Genomic DNA, 20,315 nt, shown 5'->3' with positions numbered 1-20,315 from the left:
GGTCCTCCTGTTGACCCACAACTTCTATCACCCCTGGAGACTGACTATGCAGACTAGGGCCCAAAAGGTGTTCAGAAACATCTGGCAGACTACAGATTCCCCACCCAAGTAAACTGATGCAGAGAGTAGCAGGCAGCTTGAGATCTTGCAGTCTCCTTTTGAAGGAGGGGATTTTATATTCCTGGCTACAGTACAAAAATAGCTGCAAATACATATAATGTTCATTCCAGGACTCTGCCAATTCCAGGTGGTCCCATGCGGGCAGAACTAATCCTTGCTTGTCGCAATTTTTCTGGACAAACGCTGGTTGCACTGATGTACGTGCCAAGCTACATCCGTTCCACCCCTGGTTTACTTCTTCGGCTCCTTTCTTGTGCAACTGAGCCCATTTGCAGCATGAATTAAACATAGCTCTATTCTGAATGTGTTCTCTACATAGGGAAGCATTTGCTGTTTGACCTCCTGGATTTCACTTCAAGTGAGATTCTTAGCAGCAACACAGCCTCTTCGTTGCAGAGGACCGGGTTAGCCACCCAGCAAGGAACTAGAGCAGCCACCAACCACTTTGAGAATCTTTATTTTTGTAAAGATCTTTCTTGTTTAAAATCATGAGTTACAATGACAGGCCATACAAGGAAACCCAGTCAGAGTGCAAAGTCCACAAATTACAGACACAGCAGAGGATTCAGAAAGTTCTAAGTTTGGCTGGATCCCATGACAAGTTTATATGCAACGGTTTCCGCTACAGACAGAATGATCCGTGACTCAACAGGACGGAGGCAGCCTCAGAATACTGGAGAGTGCTAGATTCCCAGACTCATCCTCCCTTCCCCAAGCACTGGCCTGAAACCAAGAAGCACTTTGTGGCCTCCTGAGAGCACCACTCCAATCTGCACAGAGAAAAATCAGCATTGATTAGGGAGCTTTTCTCGTACTGAAAGAGTTGTCTTAATGACCCAGAATGCACACCGTTAGTGTGACTCGTTTTGCTCAGTGTTGGGAGCCAGAGGCTTCGTCAACCACTTGTTTGTGAGTTCAACCCAGTTAAGAGGCCATTGCTGACTCTACGCAATAAGGACTCCAGCTCACGCCATAAGCAAGGCAAAGAGCTCCTCACCTGTTCCCCTTTCTGGTCTTGTGTGTTGTGAAGATTACATTGGAGTCTAGTAGTTTGTGCGTTATAGTTAACAGCATCAGCAGCCCAGCTTCTATTATATTGGTGGGATATGGTCTTAGATCCTAGGTGGAGCAAGCAGCGCCGATGTGATGCTGAATTGCAGCAGGCAAGGAAGAGCTACAGTGGGGACATCTTTGGGCCCTCCTAGCTTGCAGAGCCAGAGATACTGGGAAGCCTCCTGTGCTCATTTCAGGGACAGAATGACATCCCTCTCTTCGATCCTTTCAGACAGACCACCTTGAGGACAGCTCTAGCAACAGAGATTTAAAGAACTGGGTGCAAGAGACAGCCAGGAACCAGCTGAGACAACCACTCTCTGCAGGCAGCTAGCTAGCCACTGTTGTTTTTTGTTTCCCAGTTGCACTGAGAACATGCCAAGTGAGTTATTCCACATTTCTCATCACACTTATGCCGTAGCATGGCAGTTCTGCATGCTGCCACAGGCCTTCCACGCTGTAGGTTTAAGTGGTCGTGCAAACCTGCTTTCTGCACTCACAGCATGCCCTTTCACCTTGGGTGCAGTGCAATCCAGTCAGAAAACAGGAGCAGGGGCTGGGGGTGGGGAGAGAAGTCAACACAGGCCACATAGACTCTCTGTGCAAGGATTGGCCTTCAGTCTTCATTCCAACCTCCTAACAAGCTAGGCAGACCAAAGCCAGCAAGGCCTCAACCAATCAGCCCAACAGAGTTTGGGCTTACAAAACAGGCAAAAAAGCTCTTCCTTTGCTGTGGCCCATCCATTTCCCTCAGTCTCTACATGCCTCCTCTCTCAGCACAAAGATGCCTAGTTCCCCACCTGCACAAGTCCTCGTTTCTTTGCATTTTCACCTGTTCTTACAGAATTTGGGTCCTACTACATCATGGCTGAGAGGAAGCTTTGGTCCTCCAGGTGTTGTTTGATTCCAGCTCCCCTCATACTGTCACAGCCAGCACGGCCCTATGGTCAGGCATGGTGGGAGTTGTAGTTCAAAAACTAAACAGGCTACCAGCTATGTGTGTCTCTAATTAGTGTCTACATATCTCCAGCTTCACACTAGGTCTTGCAGGAAGCGGTCCCTTGTGGTCAAGCCGTTTTGTGCCTCTTTCTTCCCAGACCCTGGGACTGGGGTCTTCCTAGGGGACTGTGGCTACAGGAGAGCTGCTCCTGCCAACAGCAGGCACTGTGTGTAGAACTCCACTGTTTCCCCCTTACATTTCCAGTGGCTTGATACCTGTTCAAACCCACCCAGCACAAAGAAAGAGGTAAAACTGGTGGTTTTGAGAATGGAGCCTTTTTTGGAAATGCAAGGCACCCTTGCTTTCAGGACAGCCAACTTTATTCCCGCTACTATCCTTCCTCTCCTTCACTGGGTAAAAATATTTTTCATCTGCTCTGAGAGAGAAAGTCACCAACCAACTGGAGGAGGAAGAGGAAAAATGAGCAGGGAAATGTAGATCAGTCTGCTCTCTGGTATGACCTGGCTAGGGAAGCGCAGATCATCACATGGATATAAGAACCATTTTCTATCGCTCAAATGGATCGTGCCTAAGTCCCACCCCCTCCATCAAAGGCAGCCTCTCTAGGCAGCAGGAGGACTTATGCACTGCCATCCCACCCAGAAAGCCTCTGGTTGACACCCATCCTTTCTAGATCCGCAAATGTAGCCCATTGCTGGCATGTACGTAGGAAGGGAAAGGAGTCTTCGCCTCCCCAAGGTGTTGGCACGCAGGGAGCAGCTACTCTGGAGCAGGCAGGCGCATATAGATTAGAATTACCATGGCATACTGCCAAGTGTCTTTAGCCCTCCCCTGCCAAGCATGTCAAGGCGAGAGGGGGATGCTGGTACAACATGCAGGCAGGCAGGCAGGCTGGTTTCAGTTTGCTCGGATCAAGCCATGTTAAGCAGCACATGGCAAAAGAACCAAATAAATTGGATACCCTGGAATCTATCAGGCTGAGCTTCCAAGGAAATTCCTTCTGTGGAGGAACTTCTAAAAAGAGCCCACGAAAGGGTCTTGAGCAACTTCTTACAGGTTGGACCTCAAGAGTGAGAAGAAACAAATGAGGGAAGGCTCTATGCACAGATTACAGTGTGTTTCCATATCAGCGCTTTGGTGAATAGTTGGGAAAGTCATTCCAAGGGGGCTCTCAAAGCCAGTTCTGCACAGGTGACACAGATAGGGTGGGCTCTCTGCCTCCATTGGTGCAGGGATATAGGCTAAGCGGGTGCCTGATGTACCTGCACCACCAAAGATACCCAAGGGGAGCCAAGCGAAGATGCCCTACAAAATTTTCGAGTAAATAATAGTAGGCAAGGATTTTGCTTGGTGTGCAAGACAAGACTCCAAGGAGTTACAAAATAGGAGCCTAGTTTCGCCTGGGAAGAAGCAAACATTCTTTGCAGCTGGTAAGGCGAGTCTGAATTTAAAGCCCCAAATTTCCATCATCCTACCCCTTTTCCCAGCAGGGCTAGATTCTTGCTGCTCCCAGCAGCTTACACTTAGCAGGGCAAGAGATGCCACTGTGCACTTTGGAACAAGCCCCAATTTGGCGAGGTGCCGTGGTGAGAGGTCTTTTTTAACAACAACCTCCAGGCAGCCAGGTATGTACATGACACTGTATCCAATACAGCCGCAAAGCCCCAACCCTGCACAAGGCTGTGCAGGCATTAGGGCAGATGCTGAAATGGCAAGGCAATGTATGGGGGGCGGGGGGCGGATACAAACGGTCAAGCCTTCAGCAGGCCTGCTATTGAGGGTGTGCAAGCAAACGGTCTGTCTGGAGGAGAGTGAAGGAAGCGGGACATTCCTCCCTCCTTGAGTGCCCTGTTCTCAGAGGACAGCCCTAGTTGCACCCAGGCACAGAACCCAACCGGCTCAGCTGCCCTCTGGAAAAGGGCAAGGCTGCAGAGCACCTGGAGGTTGAGAGGCTGCTGAATGGGCCTCGGCTGCTGCGATCGCCAACCACAGCTCTTCCGCAAAGGTGGCGGGGTGATGTTCTGCATACTGTGAGCCCCCCCGAAGAGAGATTTGGATCCAGGGAGTTTGGGGGAACAACAGAAATCACCAATCAAGGAGAAACACCAGGAAATCCAAAGAGGATCCAGCAGGGCAGAGAGTGGGCAGGCAGGCAGGCAACCAGAGACCAAAGAGATGGAGCCCTCTCTAGGTGGCAGCCTCTCTGCCTGCACTGGGGGACAGAAGAAAAGGAAGAGCACTGGGAGGCTTTCAGCACCAGCAGGTCTTGGGGGAGTGCTCTGTGCCCTCTGGCTTGCTTGCCTCCTCCTCCAGCTCAACCAGGTTCAGTTCATCAGCCGCATACGTACGGAGTCCGTCCAGCTCCTTCTTGTGGGCCTGCAGGACCAGCTCTGTCAGACGAGTGAAAGACTGAAAGAGATGAGGGTTGTTGGTTGTTGTTTTTTTAAAAAAGTGAGGTTTAGTACATAGCTTTAGATCAGCAAACAAGTCTACACAAGTTACTAGCTCACAATGTATTTACTAGTGTGCTTGGGTGCACATGTCTAAATGTTTTAGACATTTGAGGTAGATTAAAAAAAACGCAAAAAACTACTTCTCAAACTTTCAGTTTGGTTTCCCACTTGGTGGCAATTTTTATTTGCTACATGCAAGAGTCAACTTACAATCCAGTTTTAAGCAGGAGAGTTATGTGCATGCTTAAATATGTCCCACTGAGATCAACAATGGCTCCTGCTCCATCTATGTATGAGTTTTGACACTAACTGCTAACATTATCACACATAGGGGAGTATCCAATGGACCCCATTTTTGCCAATTCTGTTGCCCACTGTAGCCCACTCCTGAGGGTTTAGAGACCATCCAGAACAGGTATGGGATATGGCACGAAAGGCTACAGTAGATGGGGGGGTGGGGTGAGCCCAGATACACCACCGTACATAAGTGTAAGTACTTCTGAGACTAAATAAAATATATATGTTACATTTGCAACAATATATGGTGCAACTTTGCTTTCTCTCCCAAAGGTGAGGTGCCTACTGGCTGCTGTGGTCAAAAACTACAGGTGAGCCCAAGGATTTTCCACCATGAACTCTCTTTTGTTCTGTATCTCCACTTGCTCTGCAAAGGTGATACACTGGCTGCAAAGCACCAGACACCTGGAAGTTCCATATGCAGAGTTCTTACCTCTTTGATATTTACGTTGGTGCAGGCACTTGTTTCATAGAAATCCATGCCATACTCCTTGGCCAGCTGGAAGACAGAAGTTCCGACAGCTTTACATACAGGTATAATAGTGACTGTCAATAGATTGTACAGATAGATCTGAAGAAACTAGAACATTCTTACATCACCACCTCCAAGACTGAGAAGATAACTTGTATTATTTTTTAAAAAACAGGCTAGGTAACATTTGAAGTTTCTGAATGGGGGAAAAAGAGCACTGTTACAAGCACAGCGTCTCTCTCTGATTAACCAGGGCTGGAAAAACTAGTAGAATGAAGTCCAGCTCCAGACCCCAGTGCCATCTCTAATATAAACAGTGACCCGGGGACACTGTAAAACTGAGCTTGTCTTTGCCAGAAGGAAACCAGCTTCCAGAACCCATTTCCACAACTTCCTGGACGTTGACAAAATTTAACTGCTCCTACCGTCTAGTTTTCTAGATCAGACTCTGCCCTAGTTCCCACCCACAGCAGATGAGGCAATCAACCTGTTCCTGACTATACCAGACTATGTGGGGTCCCCCACAACTGCATGTGCTTCTGAACAACAACAACAGAAATTATCCTATAGCAAGAAGGGTTCCTGACAATGCCATTGTCTTATAGAGAGGAATTTGGTTGGAGAGGTGTATGGGGCAAGATCCAAACATATGAGGCCCCCTTTGCCGTTTGAAGTGGTACCGTGTGGAACAAGTTGGCTTCAATCAAACATAGGTTTCTGAATAATGCCCTCCCCAGGGCCCAATAAGTTTCCCACAAGGCACTAAAAATGGATGATATGGGGGCTGCCACTACAGCCATATAAAAATGCCTGTGGTTAGTACAGCTGCCATGGAGACTGCCATTGACCAGGCCCTCGGTTAGCATTGCAGCCTGCCTGGCAAGTGGACACTTGTATGCCATACCATAACTGGGTTCTCTGGGCATCTCACAATTATTAATTACGGAAACCATTTAAAACATAAAACCATTTAAATAAAAAGCACAAACATAAATACAACGAAAGCAGAACTCACTGCACCACCAAAGTTAAAACAGATTTAAAAAACAGAGAGGCCCAGACCACATCATTATTTACAAGGCCTGAGTGAAAAGAAACAGCTCAGTAGCAGAGAATTTGCTTTGCATATCGAACGTCTGAGGTTCAATCCCTGTCATCTTCAGGTAGGGCTATGAGGGAGCCCTGTCTGAGACCCTAGGCAGTGTAGATGGTCTGACCCACCTGGCACTGTCAGTTTTACTATATCATCTGCTATGAGTGAGGCTTAGGTCTCAAAGGAGAACAACTAGCAGCTACCCAAGAAGTTTACCTGGAGGCCTTGCTCTTTGCCTACTTGCCTCTTCTCCTCCTCGTCTGCTTTATTCCCAATGAGGATCTTCTGGACGCCATCTGGGGCATACTGGAGAGAAGGGAGAGACTTTAGCCCATCCCAATCAGCACAGATTAGAAGCAGCATAGTTAAAAGCTGAGCTGTACGGCACTGTTCAGACTTGGGATTGTCAAATGCACCATTCCTGTTGCCTTTTAACTGTTGCACAGGGCAGAGAATTTTCATAGCAAATGGCTTCTTCCACCGCTGCAACACAAACATCTGGAAAATGGTAGCGCCCAACGCATTTCTGATCTTAACAAAGCAATTAAAAGAATCGCAGGATGGTCTTAAAGAAAACAGGGCTTCCACAGACCAAAGCCAATCAAAGAAACAGGGCAGCTAGAAACCCCCCCCCCCAAAACCCAGGGGCCAACAGAGTTGATCGCACATGCCCAACAGCATCTCCTTCAGTCCAGACCTGTTCATCTCCCCGTTAAGTTCACTGCAAAAGCAGCAGATTACTCCAGTGCCAGAGTTGTGGCAGAGTGTTAAGAGTCACCATGTCAAAATGGGCACCACCTTCACCAGCCCAGTGCCTCCAGCTGTTCTGGACCACAACTCTCATCAGCCCCAGGACTGGCTGGGGCTGATGGGAGTTGTAGTCTCAACACATTTCGAGGGCACCAACCTGGCAAAGGCTCATCTATAAAAATTCCCTAACAGTGTAAAGGCAGAATGTATGTGCACAAGGACACAAAGTTAGCACCCTGGCAGTATCCAAGATGCCTCCATCAGTTATTCAATAGCAGTGTATTTTATTTATTATTACATTTATATACGTAGCCACCTATCAATAAATATTCACTGGGTGGTTTACATGCAAAACAACATAATAGTTATTATTAAAAAATAAAGAACAGTCTTTTGCTGCAGCAGAGATGGCATAATACAGCTCAGATTTAAAACATGGTTAAGGTTTATTAGATGTTCTTCTAGTCCCTGCATAATCTTCTAGTTAGCACTTGCTAAATACTGAGGAGCTGACACAAGGTATAAGTCCTTTTTACAGGAAATAAGGACACCCCAAAAGTCTTATGGCTTTTTCAAGGACATCCGGACTGTCTGTTGAATTCCCAAGGCTATTTTAATCCTACAATCTCTAGATAAACCAAGCACCTAAGCCAAACGTGCTATTTCTCTGTTTGAACAAGGCTTCTCAAGACAAGAGAGTGCATGTATATACACACACACACAGGCCTTGAGCAGGAGCAGTTCATCTGATTTTGCCATGGCAACTTCTCCCACACTGGGGCCAACAGTCCCCAACAATAGGGGGAAGAAGCAGGGAGACCTCCTTGCTTACCTCATCTACATCACTGGCCCATTTCATGATGTGCTGGTATGAGCGCTCACTGCTGATGTCATACACCAAGAATATCCCCTGGGGAGAGAACCAGGTCAAGAAAACAGAATGGAGTAAAACGTGCAACATAAACCCAAAAGTGAAATGACTTCTACTTACAGGGAAGGTGTGTGTGTGTGTGTGTGTGTGTGTGTGATTGTTAATATAATAGGACATTCCCTATGCACCCTCTGCCCAGGAATTCTGCTGGAGGGTTGAAGATGAGGAACTAGACATTTGGGGATTATTCTTTTTTCTGTCCTGTTAGATTCTGCATGCATCTGCATGTAGGCCAAGCTCCTTGTGAAACCTTCATGGCAGATGTGGCCTTTAACTACTACCGATAAACCAAAAGCATTTGTGTTTTGACAGTTGTTCCTACAAGATGGTTACAGAGCAGGCTGCCACCATACTAGATAACAGACAACTGTTTAATGAATATGTCAGTCTTTCCCCCTGGGGACCTGGCTAATCAGTCTGCATTCCCTGCAGAAATACAGCAGGCTTCTTTGGCTGCAGTTTTACTAAAAGCTCCTTATACACTAGGCTTCATGTCTCAGAGATCTAGCACCACTATGGCTCAGGGCATCAAACGGCAGGCAACAGGTGACCTACAGGCAGCAGTCAAGGGACACAACATTTACTGTATTTTTCCATCTATAAGACGAGTTTTTTTACCCAATTTTTTAGGTCTAAAAACATGGGTTGTCTTATCCATGGAATATAGCAAATAAATATATAAATAAATACGGAACTTGCGCTAGCAGTTTCAGCTCCTGGTAGTGGGAAGCCGTGGGGCCTCTGTAGTCTGCTTGCCTCCTCCCACTCTGCCCGCCCTACAGCGGGGAGGGAGGCTGTAGGCAGTCCGTTTTTGCCGTGCAGTGTCTTCATGCAGCTCCATTTGTGTGCGGGTGACGCAATGTTACACAGGAGGAGAGCAGCGATTGAAGTAATATCCCCCCACCCACCGTGCCTTTAACATCAGTGAAATATCGCACCTTGCACTCCTTCTGTGTAACGTTGCGCCGCCCGCACACAAATGGAGCTGCGCAAAGACAAAACAGGTCACACACGCAGCCTCTGCCCCACGGGAAAGGCGCAGAGGGGAGAGATATCTTGATCACTGCAGCCAGCGCCTTTCCCTGGAGCATTATCAGTCTGCAGCCTCCTCCCACTCTGCCCACCCTACAGGCAGAGGCTGCGTGGGGAAGGCTGCATGTAATCTGTGGATTTTTGGATTGCTTTCTCATGGGCCAACATCCCTGCATTTTATGCACCAAGCTAGCATCAGTAACACTAAATTCCTAAAGTATGCAGCTTGTCTTCAGCCCTCGAGGCCATCTGACATCCCCAACCCGGGACTGCTGGCTTGCTGCCTTTCAATTTAGCTGAGGTTTAATGTTGGGACCCTTTCTGTGTTCCAGTGCTAACCTTTGTAGAGCATTAGCCCCAAAGTTGTGTGTCTCTCTCTGTGTCTGTCTCCAAGTAGGAACTTATGGTCTGGATTCAACTAAGTTGCTGCACTTGCAGAAGCTACTGCAACAAGATCCACTGGTGCAACAATACTACCCCTCCTCTCCCTGTGCCCCCCCAATTCTGCTTCAGAGGGTAGGGAAAACCCCTAGAATAGTTTATAGGTGAAAGGGAGGCGAGATTCAATTCAGCAGGACAATCTTTTTAGCACGATGTTTAATTCCACCCTGTATCAAAAAATGGAGAGAATGTCCACCTCTGTCAGGTCACCTCCATGAATTTTGGTTACACTATGCTTGTATCTCTGGCAACAGATGAAGATGTCAGAGAAATAGCACTGAGTCCAATGCTGGGACAATTCCTGCAAAAGCCAGCTAGTCCTTCCCAGGTCTCTCCATGCTTTTTGTGCTACTTCTAGTCTAGGAGAAAACAGTTTTACCTGGGCTCGCCTGTAGTACTGCTTCGTGATGGTCTGGTATCGCTCCTGACCTGCAGTGTCCCTGGAACAAAAGCAGATGTCATTAGAGTTACTCCAAGTTACACACAGACTGAGGGACAGGCACTGCAATTTTTATCCACATGATCCATCTGGACTGCAGCAGAGTTGGCGCTCACATGGACAAGGGAATTATTATCATCAGCTATTGGGTTGTATCCAGCGCTGCCCATGAGTGAGTGGAACAGACTTCTGCTTATGAAACAGGACTTCACCATCCTCTCCTCCCTGCTGCAAAATCAGCACGGGAGGGTTGGGATAAGCTCCAGAGCAGATTTGAGCATGGGGCAGGGGGAAAGGGCTGCAAGGAGAGGAGAGGAAGGTGAAGTCCTGTTGTGCAAGCTGAGGTCTCCTTGTGCACTGTTGGGATTCTGCTAATCGTTTCCAAAGTGGTTAAAGAACAAAAGAGCCACTACCCACAGGCTTGCAAACTAAGATCCATGATGCAAGAGGAAAAAGGAAGAGAGAAATAAGAAAAGTTGGGCATCAGTTCTTTAAGTGTTACATAGTAGTTCTTAGAGTGACCAGCTGGAACAGAAATAGTTCAGGGAGAAGAGGAGCCAAATGGTAACTGCCTCAGCTGATGTAATGGACTGGGCCCCGTTATCCCAAATCACCCTCTGTATTATGCAAAGTGAGCGATGGGATAGCCAGGAGCAGTTCTCAACATTGCACAAATTCCTCCTCCTCACCCCTGCTAAAGTAGCTGCCAAACACACTTCCTAACATGCAGCCTTGACTTTCTGCCACGTCAGAAGACAAGCCCAAACAGCAGATTTGTGCAGTCAAGTCGTCATAAGGCATGTCTAATTGTTGCTCTGCAGTATCATCTTATGACCGACTTGCTCTTTGATCCACAAATGGTCATCATCACTAATATTGTCACAAGGCAATTTCCTTGCAGTACAGGAACCCAAGAACACACAGGATCACTTCAGCTATGGAGGTTTATGCAATTTGGCTGCTCCCTGCTGGGCAGTTTTAAATCTGCTCCTGTCAAGACAATCACATCTAGGGTCTTCCCAGAAAGATGTATCATTATTTTCATGCTGACATACAACGAAGCAACCGTGTCCCATTTTAAAAAGACTTATTTTTAATTAGTTATTTGAATGCTATCTATGACCCCCACCCCAGTATTTCACACACACACCCATTAGAAAACAACACCATAAAGTGGAAAACTTCTTGGGTCAAAGCCACTCCCCTTCTATTGCATGAAAACAGGATAAAGCACCAGTGGTGCTGGGGTAACACTAACACTACCTAAAAGAAGTAGGTTTTTCGAAATAACAACAATAATAGTTTGAAATGGCCTCTGTTGCAGTTTAGGCATGGAGCTTTAATCCACACCCCAAAAAACAGACCCAGTACCCATTCAGGCAACCACAGGAAGGCCACACTATACACATGGTATATAACAGCCTGTTACATTACTGCCCAGGAACCCAAATGGCCTCTCCCTCTCAGTCCTACTGGACCTCTCTTTGCAGATGGTGTTCAATAACCACTTATTGATTCCCTGCTACTTTTGATAATTTACCAAGTACTTCATCTGCAGAGTGCTTTACAATCTCTCTGCATGTTCACTTTATGGCAATCTTGCTGGCTGAGTTACTTGCCATTCCTATTTTACAGATAAAAGAACTGAGGCTGAGAATGGGCAACTCATCAAAGTTCTCACAATGTATTCACAGCAAGGAACTCTTATCTAGTCTCCCAGATCCAGAGTTCAGCTCTCTGTCCGAAGATCTACATTGCAATAGCTAAAATCACTTACCAGATCTGTATTCGGACCTTAATGCCATCTACTTCTATAGTCTTCATTTTAAAATCGACTCCTGTGAATAACAAAAGCAAAAGAGAAGTTACAAGGGCGACTCCATCCCTACCCAGTAGATTCTGCTGAGTGTAATTAGGTTATGTGATGTTTAGAACATATATATGGAGACCCACAAATATCCGTGTACGTGTTTCTCACGTGCAGCATCTTCCTTGGGCTTGATTCAACGGAGTCCCGCTAGCAGAAGATTGTGCAAGTCCTTCCACTAGCGCAACACTGCTTCCCCCCATCCAAAAATTGGCTCTTAGGGAGCTCAATAGATTCCCCCAGAACAATGCTTGGGGGAAGGGAGAAGGGGGGGGGAATCATTCCATCTGATGAGCTGAAATGCTTGCACTGACGAAACCAATGCCATGGTGCTACATTGAACTTCTTCCCCTATATCTATCTTCTCTTCAGTCTACTGCACAACCACCCCACAATGTGAATATGCAAACAACATTCACATACACAATCTAAGAGTAGATCACCATTGTTAAGGAGCTGGATCCTCCCTTCTCTGCTGAACTCCTCCTCACCATCAGCCCAACCTGTCTCTGGCCTTGCCATACAGCGCTGACAGTTCTTTTAAACTTCTGAGCAGTTGACGTATTCATACAAACTCCATAACACTACAGCAGCTGAGTCAGTAGCTAGGCAGAACTCATTTTAATCAACTCAAACTAGTGCTCTCACTCTGATGGTCACCAATCTCACAGAACTACGGGTTAAACACACCAAGCAGGCCTCTGGTTGAGGTCTCAGTGTGTGGGCAAGATGTCACAGCTGCTGCCAGACAGCTCACAGCCTAAACCTTTTAGGGCTTCAAAGTTTAATACCAGCCCTTTAAAATGGGTCTACAAAGCCAGTATACTTGCTATAATATAGATGTTGTTGATGCTAAAAACAGTATACCCATCAGGACTATGGCGACTGCCTTTTAGACCAGTTGAAGTTTCTAGACACTATTTAAAGGCAGCCCCGTGCAGAGTGCCTTATCTGTGTCTCGTCTGGAAATAGATCACTGTGGCTAATTTTGTCCTCTGCAGAAAGGACCACCATTGGCATACCAGCTGAAATGGATGAAACACACCCCTAGCTTAAGGTTACCAGATTTTTTTCAATGAATCCAGGGACACTTTTCAACTTCCTACTAAATAGATGGATTTTGTAAGTGGACTGATTTGTAAATCTGGGGACTGTCCCCGGGAAACAGGGATGTCTGGAACCTTACCATAGCTACTTACACTACTTGGGCTTCACTATTCAGCACCCAAGTCAGCAGCATTTGCAATGTGGACTTGGGTCTTTTAGGGGAAGTGGAACCTCATCTGGGGAATATCCCAGCCCACAGCACCTCCGTCTTGCCTGGATTTAACCTCTGCTTGTTCACCCTCATCCATCTCAGAATTGCCTCCAGGCACCAGTTTAGAGTTTCTAAAACCTGATATCAGAAGATGGAAAAGAAAGAGAGAGTTCCATGTCATCAACCTTTGGATGACTTCTCCCAGTAGGTTCATGCAGCTCTTAAAACGCACGGAAGACAAAACAGAGCTCTGGGGCACCCTGAAAGCCATAGGGCACAGGGTAAGATTTGCCCAACATTCGCACCCAAGAACTTCCATCATGGAACAACAAGAACAAAAGTAATAAAGTGTCCACTAAGTCCCATACCCAATAGTTGACCCAGAAGGATACTATGGTTGATAGCTTTCCTGGACTTCTCAGTGGCTTTTGATACTAACAGGGTAGCATTCCTTCCATCCTTCCTCCCTCCAGAGCACATCATCCACCAGGGTGACCAAGGCTATTTCCATCCCAGAGCTGGGCCTGGCCATTGGTGGGGTTGATGACAGTTGGAGTCCAACAACATATGGAGGTCCACCTCTGGTCTAGGCCAATGTGGGGCATAAAGGAATAGTTTACTATACAATATAACATATGTTGCCTTTGCATGCTCAGCCATGGTGTGTGTGTGTGTGTGTGTGTGTGTAAAGTAGTATAAAAACAGGACAAGAAAATCTTACTGGAGTAGGGAACATACCCGTGAAAGGAACCATGGGAAAGTACTAGTGAATTCACCTTCATTTTGTCAGAGGCTGGTAGGCTGTGCAGCTTCAACTTAATCTGTGATCCGGTCTAGATTCTTTTGAAGCCTTTTCTCCTCGTATAAGAACAACAGCCCAACTCCCCAGTTCTCTGCAGGAGAGCCAGCAAAAGCAGAAAGCACCAAAGACTCTGTGTGCTTCTTTGAAGTTTCTACTGCAGCCGCTTGCCCACACTGCTGAAGAAGCAGGTACCTTTCAGCAGCACAGGGGACTGCAAGATAAATGCCACCAAAGCGGCACACAGCTTCCTATGCAACCCGTCTTTCCAAGGTGGTGTGCCACAGCGCGATAAAGCTTGGCTGACAAAACACCTCAGCAGTAATGCATATGCCCAAACCAAGCAGCGCCTACCTGCTGCCTTGCAATATTTCTCTTCTGAGTTTGCCCTTCTTCTGTTGCAGGGAAGGGTAGAGCTAATTGACTGTATCAGCTTTATAAGCCTTGCATAAGGCCTTCCTCATGTTAGCTATAGCTAAATAACTGCGGCAATCGAACCCAGAAGTGAATCCATAAGACAACAGTTTTTAGATCTATGACCGGGCAGGTTAGAGGCTACGAAACAGGCAGTGGCCCAATGAGAGAGCAGGTACTTTGCATGGAAAAGGCCCCAGGTCCAATCGCTGGCATCTTCAGACATGGCTGAGGGAAGTGCCCCATCTGAAAGCCTGGAAAGGTGCTGCCTATCAGGGTAGAGAAGGCAAGACCAAGGTAGGTGGACCAGTGTGAGGCAGGTTCCTACATCTACCAGTGGTTGTTAACTATGAGAAATAAATGTTAAGAGGCAGTATAGTTCCAATTATCAGAAACTGATTGCAAACCAAAAGGGACGGTGACCCTCATGCCTTGCTTATGAATTTCCTCCAGGAACCCAGCTAGCTTCTGTTGGGAGACAGGTTGCTGAACTAGATGGACACTTGGCCTGATCCTGCAAAACAAAGCCTTGCATTCTGCACAAAAAAAAGCTCCCTGATCCAAGATTAAGTTTATTTTCTCCTCAGAAAATTGTGTAGCTTTCTGAGGGTGACTCACATATCGTGCACGATTCACCAAGCAGGAACAAGTTGAAAGTGATCCTTTGTACTCCGCAAGGCATTTTCTACTCGCTCTGTGGTCACAATGAGAACTTCATTAACTTAACGCAGATGAGGACTGTGTGCTTGCGTCACCATGTGGGAGAACAGGACCGTTTTGGAAATGGTCCACTGCTGGAGAAAATATAAACTCAAGGAGGAACATATCCCATTACATAGCTATTCATACATACAAGCTACCTGGCTAAAACCGGCCATGGTCAACCTGAGTGGGTTTAAGCTCAAGCAGATCTAAGCAGCAGGTCACACGAAGAACAAGCTTTTCAAGGGAGGTGGCACTTCTGTTAACTCCACTCTTCCACAACCCTCCTAATGTTCCATCTCAGGAGAATAGGGAAGTGGGGGCTGAAAACCCAACCTAGTGATAGTCTTCACTGCCTACTCACCTGAATGAAGACCTAATAATAATAATAATAATTTTTAAAAAAACTATTTATACCCTGCTCTCCCCAGCCCTATAAAGCAGAGTGGGGGACCTGTGGCCCTCCAGATGTTGATGGACTACAACTCCTATTATTCCTTACCATTGCCATGTTGGCTGGGACTGATGGGAGTTGGAATTCTACAAATATCTGGTGGATCCACCCCTGCTAAAAGGAGGTAATCTCCCTGTGTGAACACCATTGTGAATAGTGTATTTTGCTACAAGCCTACAGATGGGGTAGTTAGGGCACACCCTGGAAGTGGAAGTGGCTCGGCCATTCTTTGTTTACTACCATTGTTCCCAAGGTACATTTGACGGCAGCAGCATTAGGCAGAAGGTAGGCCACGATCCACTTGGTAGATCTCTGGGTGTTTTGCAGTAGATCAGGAAGTGTTTCTCAATTGTTTGACGATAAAGGTAAAGGGACCCCTGACAACTAAAAGGCTTCCCTCACTAAATTAAAGGGCTTGAACTAAGAAACCTTGTGGGGAAACCAGGAATGGATTTTTGCCCTGGACTGAATATGTGCTTGATTCTTAATGTGTGTCTGCCTTCCTGAAGCACTATTTTACACTTGGCTTCAGTTGGTGACCCTCAGGATTCTACAAATTGTAATAAAGCTTAAAGCCTGCACACTGGCCAGATAATTTACTGGAAGAATCAGTGACCTATTGGAGGATATTAAGCAACTGGAGAAGCAGAAGAGAGGAGAGACTCTGTAACATATGGATGCAAATGCATATCACGAGTGAGGAATTCGGTGAAATTTGGAAAAGCATGATTTACTAGAAATCATGGGACTAAGCAGAAAACCTTGCTTTCTTAGCACCAGAAGTTCCAAGAAAGCTTTTTGAAAACCAGAAAACTTTATTTCTGTATGGGCAATTTTCCTTTTCATAAGTTTGCTAGTAACGATGGGTGCCAAATGCAAACAAATATTATGCAAGCTTGGCAGTGTCAACGATTTTAGGTTGGTTTACTAAATACAAGAAATATAAACTTGCTAACTTAGACCACTCTCTAGAGCAAATGAACGTTTTCCAATGCAAACTGAAAATTTTCTCTTTAAATTACTCTTACAAATTACTCTTTTAAAAATTCCAATTTATTTTTTTCTTGACTACTGACTACAAAAGCAATTAAACAGGAAGCAAAGGGAATTTCATCCTATTTCCTAAAATAGACCATGATAGGAAAGTAACTTATTGGCCAGAAAGCTAAATACTGGAATATGCAATTCTTCAGTGTATGGCAGGGATGGGAAACCTGTGTCCTCCACCCCAACGCTACTGAACTTCAACACCCATCAGTCCCAAACAGATGGGATGACGGAGGAAAATGGGAACTTCTCACTTTCCAGATCGATTCCATCATAAGCTTGCAAACTGACCAAATACTCAAATCTGAAATTAATAGCTTCAGTACTAATGCCCAACCCTCTCTCCCCCGCACATGCATGTTGGCCTTACTTGCAAGTCCTATACCTGATATGGGCTACAGAGCTCCTTCAGATGGAGTTGTGTCAATATGGACATGCCCCAAAGCAGCTTTCTTCTCAAGCTGCCAGCCGCTGAATGCAAGCCTGAGGAATCGAGCCATAGCTGGGGAGCTTCAGGCCTGGAGCCCAAATGGAGCCAATCACACCTCTCTATATGGCACCTTCGCTCCCCAGGCCACACCCTTAACCCTCCCGGCTTCACACTTTCCTTGAATACTTTTGACTGCCTGGAATGTGTCCTTGAAACCTGCATTGCCTTTTGCTTGCCTGGATGGAGGATAGAGAATGTGTGCACAAACTAACTTATTGTATAGATGTAAAATTTGCTTTCGTTGCTCCACCCACCTTGGCCTCTGGCCCCACCCACTGGCATGTGGCCCCTGGACAGTTGCCCAGAAGGGAATGTGGCCCTTGGACTGAAAAAAATTTTCCCCACCCCTGCTATAGGTTATGCATGCCTAGCACAATGGTAGAAACGAATGGTTTCTACAGGAAAACATCAACATGTTGCCCTTGGCAGGCAAAGTCAGAGGCAGGTGGGAAAGCTCAGCCACAGCCTTCTTTTACCACATTTCAGGCAATGCTTCGTTATCTCACCACCACCCAAAAAAATCCTGCACGATCTACAAGTTATTTTTGGACGTTCGCTACATTTCTAAAAATGAAAGGCACACCTTCTAGTAGTCACGCCTTCTGAGATGAAAGCTTTGTGCCTAATTTCAGAACTGTGGGGCCTGACTGAGGTCATTCTCTGGGAACCTCCATTCATGTTTTAAAAGGTCCCTTTTTATTTAATGTGTTTCATGACCAACAGAGCTAACAGAAGAAGAGCCCTGCTGGATCAGGCCAAGGCCCATTTAGTCCAGCCCTCTGTTTTCACAGTGGACAACCAGATGACCATAGGAAGCCAACAAGCAGGACCCGGGTGCAACAGCATTCTCCACACCTGCAGTTTCCAGCAACTGGTATCCCGAGGCACATTGCGTCCAACAGTGAAGCCAAACCATTGGTGCAGCTGTTGTGGCAGGGGTCCCCAACATTTTGGGGTGCAAGGGCGTATTCTGAAATCTAAGAAACTGTCAAATGCACCATAAAGTACCCATTTCACAGAAGAAAAACTGGTGATGCTCAGAACTGCCCCTCAACTGGCCAAACACCAACACTCCCAATAAATAAAACGGGGGTGGGGGAGAGCAGGTAATGTCTTTCCCAACCAACTAAACCCCCTTGCAAAAGCAAAAAGAAACCACCCAAAAATCTCTACTGCCTTGAGCTCATTGGAGAAAAGGTGGAATATAAATGCAAAATATAAAGGCCTGGTACTACAAACAGCTAAAACCCCAGTTTAGCCTATCATCTGCTCTTGGCCACTTCAGATATGCCCTGCACATCACTCAGTAAAACGGGGCACATCCAATGTTTAGTCTCTCTTAAGGATGCTTTGCGTGTTACGTTCTGAGCTCACCAGCACGCTCCCACAAGTCACTCCTGTGTCTAAAAATAGAACGGGCTCATACAGTAGCTGCTTCCAGATTCTCAGCACACATAAGTGCCTGCTAACACCCACAAAAAAAGCAGATGCTCCAAAGAAACAGGCATATTCCACGTTATGGCTTTAGGCTCACATAGGACTTATCAGAGGGCTGTTTTTTTAAGAGCCCATGAGGAGCAGACTTTATTCCCTGGGACTAGCATAGCCACCACTGGGGATTTCAGAAAGCAAAACGGGTCTGCCTTCCCTCCGGCTTTCTCTCTTCCATCCGCTCCCCACCCCCATATGACTCATGGTGTTATGCCTACCTCATATTTTCGAACAATGACGTCGCATTTATTTTCACCTTTGAGGTGAGCTGGCATTACTGCATTTAGCAACAGCAGCAGCAACAACATGTACAGTGACCGGAGAGCCCGGCGGTTACTGAACAAAAACTAGCTCCCAACACAGGCAACGCAGGAGCCAAGGCCCGGTATTGGTGCAGCATCTAACAACAGGTAACTGGAAGCAAAGGCACAGAAGGGGGGCCGGGATTTCGGGGAGAAGAGGCGCTTTTCGCGATCCCTGCCTTAGTAAGGGGGTGTCAGCTTTGCTTCAGGGAGCCTGAGCCTCAGATATGAATCGCGCGGGGCGATTCCCTCTCGGCGCTTGCTATGGGCAACGGTGCAGGTACACTCATCTTAATCCGTGCCAAAGACGCAGTGTCTTTACGCGCGATGCAACCCAGCCACCCCTCCCCCCCCAGTCCAGCAGCGATGCCCCCAAGGCCGCAAATGTGACCCACGAGGTCTCCCTCCCTCCAGCCGGGCCCCCGATGATGCCCTACGAAGGAGTCGCTGCGGCTCCCTCTTGTTCGAGGGCGAATCTCGTCGGTCCTCCTCCGCCTTTGTCCCCGCTCCCGGTGGAGACGGTGGAAGAGGCCAGGCTGGCAGATCCCCCCCCCGACTTCTCTTCCTCCCCTACCCGCCCCGGCGTACCGATGGTGGAGATGTGCGAAGGGTGGAACTCGTTGTCGGTGAAGCGGCACAGCAAGCAGGTCTTGCCCACGCCCGAGTCCCCGATGAGCAGCAGGCGAAAGAGCACGTCGTACTGCTTGGCCATGGCGGGCGCCGCTCCGGCTTCAGCCCCGCGCGGCACCCGCTGCCATCCCAGCTAAGCGCGCTCTCCTCCGCCCGCGGCGTCTGTGCGCGTCTGGGGAGAGGCAGCCCCAGCCGCAAGACCCGGCGGCGGGCGAAGCAAGGTGGAAGGAAGGAAGGAGGGAGAGCCGACGCCGACGCCTCGGCTGCTGAGATCCGCCGGGGGTGGATCTCCAGAAGAGCGGGAGAAATTGAAGGCTGCTGCTGCTGCCGAGGCGTTGGCGCCGGGGAGGGAATCACTTCCCCGCTCTCGGAGCGCCAAGCGGGGAGGTCTGCAAAGGTGCTCCTACCGCTCCCTATTGGAGAGCGCAGGGGAAACAGGGGCGCGCAAGGCGGGCGCCTCGGACGCGCGGAGTCGGGACGCAGCAGCCGGCGCTTTTCGGGCGAAATTGCGCTCGCCAGCCAGCCGGCGTGCTCGCTTTGCACCACGTGCCTAACAACCAACAGAAGGGGCGGAGAAGAAGGGAAGGCGGCCCGCTCAAATGAAGGCGAGCAGGCCAAGATGCGGCGCCAGTTGCCGAAGCCGGGGCGTGACCCTGGAACACAGGCCGAGTAAGATGGGGTGAGAAGCTCGGGAGCGGGCGCAGAATCACGAGTTTCCATCGCCATCAGTGCCGGATTTACGTTTAGGCTAAACAAGTTATAGCTTAGGACCCCACTCTCTTGCCCCCCCCAAAAAAACTAAAGAAAAAAACACACCTG

The 20,315-nt window shown here is 47.6% G+C and overlaps 1 protein-coding gene across 1 annotated transcript; it reads right to left on the bottom strand.

The window, feature by feature from the left end:
* Positions 1 to 561: 561 nt before the first annotated feature.
* RAB15 (RAB15, member RAS oncogene family) lies at positions 562 to 19,997 on the bottom strand. Its single transcript, XM_081903009.1, has 7 exons — positions 19,455 to 19,997; positions 11,820 to 11,880; positions 9,983 to 10,043; positions 8,032 to 8,109; positions 6,666 to 6,755; positions 5,318 to 5,383; positions 562 to 4,543 (listed from the first exon to the last, which is right to left on the bottom strand). Exons 1-7 carry the CDS (start codon positions 19,576 to 19,578, stop codon positions 4,385 to 4,387), a joined length of 639 nt encoding a protein of 212 aa, XP_081759135.1. The 5' UTR covers positions 19,579 to 19,997; the 3' UTR covers positions 562 to 4,384.
* Positions 19,998 to 20,315: the final 318 nt, after the last annotated feature.

Source organism: Podarcis melisellensis (genome assembly GCF_964234715.1).
Source record: "Podarcis melisellensis genome assembly, chromosome: 1".
Classification (NCBI taxonomy): domain Eukaryota; kingdom Metazoa; phylum Chordata; class Lepidosauria; order Squamata; family Lacertidae; genus Podarcis; species Podarcis melisellensis.
Note: the sequence above shows the minus strand (reverse complement) of the source record. Positions and strands in the feature narration are given on the sequence as shown.